This window comes from Salmo trutta, chromosome 24 (assembly GCF_901001165.1).
Source record: "Salmo trutta chromosome 24, fSalTru1.1, whole genome shotgun sequence".
NCBI lineage: Eukaryota > Metazoa > Chordata > Actinopteri > Salmoniformes > Salmonidae > Salmo > Salmo trutta.
Genome location: NC_042980.1, coordinates 4,200,111 through 4,209,623, shown reverse-complemented (window position 1 = coordinate 4,209,623; position 9,513 = coordinate 4,200,111). Strand labels below are relative to the sequence as shown.

Here is a 9,513-nt window from a genome sequence, read left to right as displayed (position 1 = left end):
CAATAAAAGGCCACTCTAAAATGTGACTTTTTGTCACATAGCACAATGCCACAGATATCTCTAGTTTTGAGGGAGAGCGTGCAGTTGGCATGCTGACTGCAGGAATATCCACCAGAGCTGTTACCAGAGAATTGAATGCTCATTTCTCTACCATAAGCCGCTTCCAACATCATTTTAGAATTTGGCAGTACATCCAACCGGCTTCACAACCACAGACCAAGGGTATGGCGTTGTGTGGGCGAGCGGTTTGCTGATGTCAACGTTGTGAACAGAGTACCCCATGGTGGTGGTGGACTTATGGTATGGGCAGGCATAAGCTACAGACAACTAACACAATTGTATTTTATCAATGGCAATTTGAATGCACAGAAAATACCGTGATGAGATCCTGAGGCTCATTGTGAGGCCCATTTTTTTAAAGGTATATGTGACCAACAGATGCATATCTGTATTCCCAGTCATGTGAAATGCATAGATTAGGGCCTAATTAATTAATTTAAATTGACTGATTTCCTTATATGAACTGTAACTCAGTAAAATCTTTGTAAATTGTTGCAAGCTCTTATAATATTGTTCAGTATATAATGTAAATTGTCCTTATTATTATTTATTGTACTACTGTTGTTTTATCTATCAGAAAATAAGATTTCAAATAATCTATACAAGTGTGCAAAAAAGACAACAGGGTGCAAAATGTCAAGTCCTTTGGTTCAGTCATGTCACATACAGTCATAGACAGTACATCATTGGTCCAAGACCATCATCGTCACAAGCACCTCATCAACACAACTTCAGTAATGTTAATTTAATTCAAAACAAAATAAAGATCTTGGTCCGTCCCTCACCAGAACACGTACGTTCCATTGACCTCCAAGTCAGGGTAGCTCTGGAGGCCTAGGTCTGTTAGATGAGCAACCGGGTCAATATGAGTGGATTCTTCTTCAGCTTGTCCATCTTCCCTCTCTGCTTCTTCTTCCTCTTCTGTGCTGACAATTTCTATGTCAACTGTCTCACATTCTACACTGGACTCTGTGAAAGTACTATGCCACTACCAACAGGGAGATAGAAAGGTAAGAGGTTAATTGAGGTACTGTAGGTCGCTACAACTCATGTGTGCAACTCTGTAGAACTTAAACTCCATATGAATGGTGTTGAATAAATGTGTTTTGAAGAATACTTTGTTCATACAGGTTTTATGACTGCTTTACGTATACCCCTCAAAGTAAAGGTAAAGTAAGTGTTTACCAAACTATATTATCAACTATGAATATAATTTCAGTCTGTTACCTGAAACTGGTCCATACTGAAGAGAAATTCACAGGTGTGTTTGGGGTCTGGGATGTGAGGTAGGAAGAGTCTTCTGACCCTGTTGGCCAACAATTATTGCATTATGATTATATGTATGTATGACCTACTCAGGATCTACACAATTCCAAATTGCTCTTAAATCGTTAGCATATCATTGCAGAATAGAATAGACTTGACCACTTGCCTTTTCTGTGAGAAAGTGACTATCAGCAGGAAACAGATCAACAAAGGTAAAATGGTCACAACATAAACAATGGCATTTATCTCTGTGGCACAAGGACCTGTTGACAGAAAGAGTATGAGTATTTGAAAACGTCATTTTAGCCTCATTCATCAAATATACTACTGTTCCCTTATTTTGTTAATGGGCTAAACAATTGACCTAAGGTTAAATGTGAGATAGAGAGGCGGAGAAGGAATGGAACACAGAAAGCCAAAGGCAGAAAGATTGCTCTACCTGTCTCGGTCTCATTTCTCCAGTATCTCGTTGGTGTCCATCCACTCCAAGTCTTCAGGTCACCAAACAGACAGTCGTATCTCATCCGTATCCTGAAGTAATATCTCCTCTTCCTGTCTGGCTTGTCCACCTGGTAGGAGAACTCCTTCAGTACAACATCCTGTTCGGAATCAAACACAGTAATATACAGTGCATTTGGAAAGTATTCAGACCCCTTGACTTTTTACAAATTTTGTTAAGTTACAGCCATGCACAGTGTCTTGCAAAAGTATTCACCTCCTTGGCGTTTTTCCTATATTGTTGCATTACAGCCTGTAATTTAAATTGATTTTAATTTGGATTTCATGTAATGGACTTACACAAAATAGTCCAAATTGGTGAAGTGAAATTTAAAAAAATTACTTGTTTAAAAAAAAAAAAAAAAAAAAAAAAAGGAAAAGTGGTGCATGCATATGTATTTACCCCCTTTGCTATGAAGCCCCTAAATAAGATCTGGTGCAACCAATTATCTTCAGAAGTCACAAAATAACTTAAATAAAGTCCACCTGTGTGCAATCTGTGTCACATGATCTGTCACATGATCTCAGTATATATACACCTGTTCTGAAAGTCCCCAGAGTCTGCAACACCACAAAGCAAGGGGCACCACCAAGCAAGCGGCACCATGAAGACCAAAGAGCTCTCCAAACAAGTCAGGGACAAAGTTGTGGAGAAGTACAGATCAGGGTTGGGTTATAAATAAATATCCAAAACTTCGATCATCCCACGGAGCACCATTTAAATCCATTATTAAAAGATTTACAGAATATGGCACCACAACAAACCTGCCAAGGGAGGGCCGCCCACGAAATCTCATGGACCAGGCAAGTAGGGCATTAATCAGAGAGGCAACAAAGAGACCAAAGATAACCCTGAAGGAGCTGCAAAGCTCCACAGCGGAGATTGGAGTATCTGTTCATAGGACCACTTTAAGTCATACACTCCACAGAGCTGGGCTTTACGGAAGAGTGGCCAGAAAAAAAGCCATTGCTTTAAAAAAAAAATTGCAAACACGTTTGGTGTTCGCCAAAAGACATGTGGGAGACTCCCCAAACATAAGGTAAACGCTATGTCTGGCACAAACCCAACACCTCTCATCACCCCGAGAACACCATCCCACAGTGAAGCATGGTGTTGGCAGCATCATGCTGTGGTGATGTTCTTCATCGGCAGGGGCTGGGCAGCGCTAAATACATGGAAATTCTTGAGGGAAACCTGTTTCAGTCTTCCAGAGATTTGAGACTGGGACGGTGGTTCACCTTCCAGTAGGACAATGACCCTAAGCATACTGCTAAAGCTACACTTGAGTGGTTTAAGGGGAAAATGTCTTGGAATGGCCTAGTCAAAGCCCAGACCTCAATCCAATTGAAAATCTGTGGTATGACATAAAGATTGCTGTACACCAGTAGGAACCCATTCAACTTGTAGGAGCTGGAGCAGTTTTGCCTTGAGGGATGGGCAAAAATCCCAGTGGCTAGATGTGCCAAGCTTATAGAGTCATATCCCAAGAGTCTTGCGGCTGTAATTGCTGCAAAAGGTGGCTCTACAAAGTATTGACTTTGGGGTGGTGGATGGTTATACACGCTCAAGTTCTCTGTTTTGTCTTATTTCTTGTTTGTTTCACAATAATACAAAAATTTAAAAACAATAAAAAATATTTAGCATCTTCAAAGTGGGAGACATGTTGTGTAAATCTATTTTATTTCCAGGTTGTAAGGAAACAAAATAGAAATAATGCCAAGGGGGTGAATACTTTTGCAAGGCACTGTATTTGGGGAGTTTATGTAGTTTCTCCCATTCTTCTCTGCAGATCCTCTCAAGTTCTGCCAGGTTGGATGGGGAGCGTCGCTGCACAGCTGGTTCAAGTCCGGGCTCTGGCTGGGCTACTCAAGAACATTCAGAGACTTCTCCCGAAGCCACTCCTCTATTGTCTTGGCTGTGTGCTTAGGGTTGTTGTCCTGTTGGAAGGTGAACATTCACCCCAGTCTGAGGTCCTGAGTGCTCTGGAGCAGGTATTCATCAACGATCTCTCTCTACTTTGCTCCGTTCATCTTTCCCTCGATCCTGACTAGTCTCCCAGTCCCAGCCGCTGAAGGACATTCTCACAGCATGATGCTGCCACCACCATGCTTCACCGTAAGGATGGTGCCAGGTTTCCTCCAGACGTGACACTGGCATTCAGGCAAAAGAGTTCAATCTTGGTTTCATCAGACCAGAGAATCTTGTTTCTCATGGTCTGAAAGTCCTTTACGTGTCTTTTGGAAAACTTCAAGCAGGCTGTCATGTGCCTTTTACTGAGTCGTGGCTTCCGTCTGGCCACTCTACCATAAAGGCCAGATTGGTGGAGTGCTGCAGAGATTGTCCTTCTGGAAGGTTCTCCCATATCCACAGAGGAACTCTGGATCTCTGTCAGAGTGACCATTGGGTTCTTGGTCAGCTCCCTGCCCAAGGCCCTTCTCCCCCGATGGCTCAGTTTGGCCAGGCGGCCAGCTCTAGGAAGAGTCTTGGTGGTTACAAACTTATTCCATTTAAATATGATGGAGATCACTGTGTTCTTTGGGATATTCAATGTTACAGACATTTTTTTGCTACCCTTTCCGAGATCTGTGTCTCGACACAATCCTGTCTCCTAGCTTTACAGATAATTACTTCGACCTCAAGGCTTGGTTTTTGCTCTGACATGCACTGTCAACTGTGGGACCTTATATAGAGAGGTGTGTGCCTTTCCAAATCATGTCCAATCAATTGCATATACCCCAGGTGGACTCCAATCAAGTTGCAGAAACATCTCAAGGACGATCAATGGAAACAGAATGTACCTGAGCTCAATTTTGAGTCTGAATACTTATGTAAATAAGGTTTTTCAGTTTTATTTTTAATACATTTGGAAAAATGTCTTAAAATCTGTTTTTACGTTGTCATTATGGGGTATTGTGTGTAGATTGATCAGATTTTTTTTTAAATACTTTTTTGAATAAGGTTGCAACGTAACGAAATGTGGAAAAAGTAAAGTGGTCTGAATACTTTTCCGAATGCACTGTAATTCATATCTAGTATCCGTTAGTATCAATATAATCTGTTTCCACATCTTTACGTAAGCTGGCAATGGCAAGACATCTGAGCCTCTATATTGGATTTTTTTAAACCCTTTGGCAGTGTGTGGGTATTTATCCTTCTGCTCGAAACCTATGCCCCTGTGACTGACCGTTTATTAGGGACTGAGAAAAAGGAGCAGACGGCAACCTACTGTTTCTATGGTAGCAACCATTTTACTTTCATTAGCTATTATCCTACTATAGCTAACATCCATCCTAAAATAGTTTCTCTCTGTAGGAACTTAGAAGAGCATTGAAAGTCCTGTACCTGCCAGTCCGTGTCACAGTGGTTCCTGTATTGTAGTGTGCTCTCATAGCAGTGTTCTCCTACATCACGGTTAGGGTTCCTCCACGACACAAAGACAACATCAGAGCTGTCAGATAGGTCCAAACAAATTTTGTCTGGGTTTATAGCTGGAAAAAAAATGTTGTCAGTCACTTTTATGGTTATATAAAAAGGTTAAGGCCCCAAATAGCTTTAATACCCTGTGAGTTTGGATGAGGCCTCAACAGTCCAGTGTTATGGATAGGATCCTTAAATAATATATTAATTTAGGATATGAGAAAATATTATTGCATTATTATGTCATTATGGTGTGGTTTGGCTATGCATTGTAAGACTTGTCATAAGCATGTGTGACCCCCTAATGTCTAATTGTCATCTGGTAATGATCCTGACAAATGTCAGCCATTTTTGATCAGTCGAAAATCCTTCATATGGAGACATAACATATATTATAAGACATTATAAAAGACCACCCAATTGTTGTTATTAAATAATTGCTTACAAAAAAGTAAAGAAAGCCATATACAGTGCCTACGGAAAGTATTCAGACCCCTTGACTTTTTCCACATTTTGTTAAGTTACAGCCTTATTCTAAGATTGATTAAATAGTTTTTCCCTCATCAATGTACACACAATACCCCATAATGACAAAGCAAAAACAGTTTTTTTTAAATCAGATGTGTGCTTTTATAGACAGCTGTATGTTTTTCCAAATCATGTCCAATCATTTGAATTTACCACAGGTGTACTCCAATCAAGTTGTAGAAACATCTCAAGGATGATCAATGAAAACAGGATGCACCTGAGCTCAATTTGAGTCTCATAGCGTCCCACATGTCCCAGAGAGGTGACGTGAAGATCAGTCAATCCGGAAAATTTCAAGAACTTTGAAAGTTTCTTCAAGTGCAGTCACAAAAACCATCAAGCGCTATGATGAAACTGACTCTCATGAGGACCGCCACAGTATAGGAAGACCCAGAGTTAGCTCTGCTACAGAGAATAAGTTCAGCCTCAGAAATTGCAGCCCAAATAAATGCTTCACAGAGTTCAAGTAACAGACACATCTCAACATCAACTGTTCGGAGGAGACTGCGGGAATCATGGTAGAATTGCTGCAAAGAAACCACTACTTAAGGACACCAATAAGAAGAAGAGACTTGCTTGGGCCAAGAAACAGCAATGGACATTAGACCGGTGGAAATCTGTCCTTTGGTCTGATGAGTCCAAATTAGAGATTTTTGGTTCCAACTGCTGTGTCTTTGATGAGACGCGGAGTAGGTGAACGGATGATATCCACATGTGTGGTTCCCACCGTGAAGCATGGAGGAGGAGGTGTGATGGTGTGGGGGTGCTTTGCTGGTGACACTGTCATTGATGTATTTAGAATTCAAGGCACACATAACCAGCATGGCTACCACAACATTCTGCAGCGATACGCCATCCCATCTAGTTTGCGCTTAGTGGGACTATAATTTGTTTTCAATACACCTCCAGTATGTGTAAGGGCTATTTGACCAAGAAGGAGAGTGATGGAGTGGTACCTCAGATGACCTGGCCTCCACAATCACCCGGCAGCAACCCAAATAAGATGGTTTGACATGAGTTGGCCAAGAATGTGCAAAGCTGTCATCAAGGCAAAGGGTGGATACTTTGAAGAATCTAAAATATATTTTGATTTGTTTAACACTTTTTTGGTTACTACATGATTCCATGTGTGCTATTTCATAGATTTAATGTCTTCACTCTTATTCTACAATGTAGAAAATAGTTTAAAAAAATTAAGAAAAACCTTTGAATGAGTAGGTGTGTCCAAACTTTTGACTGGTACAGTACACTGAGTGTACAAAACCATTGAGAATGCTCTTTCCATGACATCGACGTAGATTGACCAGGTGAATCCAGATAAAAGCTCTGATCCCTTATTGATGTCACCTGTTAAATCCACTTCAAATCAGTGTAGATGAAGGGGAGAAGACAGGATTTTTAAGCCTTGAGAAAATTGAGACATGGATTTTGTATGTGTGCCATTCAGAGGGTGAATGGGCAAGACAAAAGATGTTAGCGCCTTTGAACGGGGAATGGTAGTAGGTGCCAGGTGCTGCTGGGTTTTTCACACTCAACAGTTTCCCATGTGTATCAAGAATGGTCCACCACAAAAAGGACATCCGGCCAACGGCAGGTTACCTTACAGAGTTCCACTTCTTTCAGCAAAAAATCAAGAAATTGCGGTTGCAGTGGGCTAACGAACGAAAACGCTGGACACTGGAGAATTGGAAAAACATTGCCTTGTCTGATGAATCCTGGTTCCTGCTGTTACACGCTGATGTGAGGACTAGGGTATGGAGAAAACCACATGACGTAGGTGCATACATCATACCACGTGTCAACATTGCAGGCTGGTGGTGGTTGTGGTGTGATGGTGTGGGGTGTGTTTTCATGGCACACATTGGGCCATTGATAAAAGTGGAGCAATGTTTTGAATGCCACAGGATATCTGAAAATCATTGCCAATCAGATGCATCCCTTCATGGCAGCAGTGTATCCATCTGCAAATTGATATTTTTCAGAAGGATAATGCCCCATGCCAAAAGGCTAGGATTGTCCAGGAATAGTTCCACGAACATGACAGTGAATTCAGCTTAATGCAGTGGCCTGCCAGGTCACCAGATCTCAATCTAATTGATCATCTGTGGGATGAGATGGAACAAGCTATTCAGAGTAGAGCGCCACAACCACTAACGTAAGGGAATTTTTGATTTTTTTCACCCAACTTTTAACCAAAATCTAAAGACATGGTGACATTGTTTTGTTGATTTCATATTGAATTCATGTTAGTTGACAACTCAACCAAATGTAAATCAAAACTAGACATTGAAATAATGTCTGTGCCCAGTGGGTTGTCACTTTGTAATCATGAACGTTTAATAAATAACCTTTTTCATTGTACATACCTGTCTTTTGGCTGTGTTTGCCGTGGGATCCTAGCTATCTGCTTTTGACATACATTTCCGATAAGTGCAAATATTATTTGTTTTCTTTCAAATACTTTGAGTGTTTTGAGCCTTGCACTTTTGGGACTATTACATTGATTCCATTGCACCAGGCAAGCTCAATCAAACACAGCAAAGATACAGTATTTCAAAGAAAATATATGCTATTTGAGCCCGGGTATGCAATCTGCGATCATTTACGAGAGGGGGAAAGGAATTCGTGAAGAGTTTTGGAAAACAGACTTATGTCTTTTGTTTGGAGATGGTTTGCTGTGGCAACCTGATATATTTTGCAGTTAACTAATTTTGTGTTAACTACTGTGCACCAAATTCCTAAAGACCATAGTTGATTCTTACCATGGCACAGTATAGAGTGGCACCAATGTGTGAATATTTACATGTAATTACATCAAAATGCTATTTATGAATGGTAACCTGATCATTTACAGTAAAGCCCCTCTTACCTTCTCTAATGGACTTTTGATGATCTTTGGTCTTCTTTGGATGGTCTTTCCTGGCTTCGGAGCAGAGCACCAGCATAGACAAGAGCCAAGCGAAGAGAGCACTGGTACACATGGCATACTACCCTAAAACATCTCCCTACACATACACAACACTCCACACACACACCTGCCCCCCTTACTCTGCAGATACACACTCCTGACCCCTCTGTAAGCAGGCACAAACACGTGAACGCACCTGCCCTCTACTCCTAGAAAAACTCTCTGTATCCTAACCGTTAGATTCACAAACACACTCTCATAATCTGAGCTACTGTCACTAGCCACCACAGAAGGACACAGTTTCAGCTACTGAAGTCAGTGTCAACCACATCAAGACACCTCCACCTTACTCAGAGGTGGCTCATATTCTGACGTGTGATGCCTCACCAGGCAAGTGTCATATTTCATCTTTCCTCATGCCTCCCACTGCCTTCCTGCAGTACCCATGATGCTACAGTGTATTCCTGCTCTTCTGCCTATAAAAGGGCATCCGTACCCACACACAGGGGGCTCCCCAGATACTAGATGCCCACCTTGTTACCCCCCACCAAAGGCTGGTAGTAGGGGGAAAAAAATGTGTTAGAGGTTAACAAAGGCACAATAACCTTGCAGTGATTCGACGTGTGACGAGGCTCTCTTCTTCGATCACAAATACCAGTATTAGGGGAAAAATGTCCCCTCAAAATTAGGGGTCAACGGGATAGGACACAAACCATTTTGATTTTATATTGAAGCTTTGTTGTATCAAAGCTCCCCTAACTTCTGCTCTCAAGATTTTCAATCACATAGCTGAATGGCGAAGGTGTAGATACTTTCTGAGTTTGGTGTACAGAAT

At 41.3% G+C, this 9,513-nt stretch overlaps 1 protein-coding gene across 1 annotated transcript; it reads right to left on the bottom strand.

Annotated features, from left to right (window-relative positions):
• Positions 1-687: 687 nt before the first annotated feature.
• On the bottom strand, positions 688-9,286 carry crlf2 (cytokine receptor like factor 2). The gene is made up of 6 exons (XM_029710810.1): positions 8,640-9,286; positions 5,168-5,313; positions 1,766-1,925; positions 1,493-1,589; positions 1,288-1,366; positions 688-1,048 (listed from the first exon to the last, which is right to left on the bottom strand). The coding sequence occupies exons 1-6, from the start codon at positions 8,749-8,751 to the stop codon at positions 842-844; spliced, it is 801 nt and encodes a 266-aa protein (XP_029566670.1). The 5' UTR covers positions 8,752-9,286; the 3' UTR covers positions 688-841.
• Between the last annotated feature and the right edge of the window lie 227 nt (positions 9,287-9,513).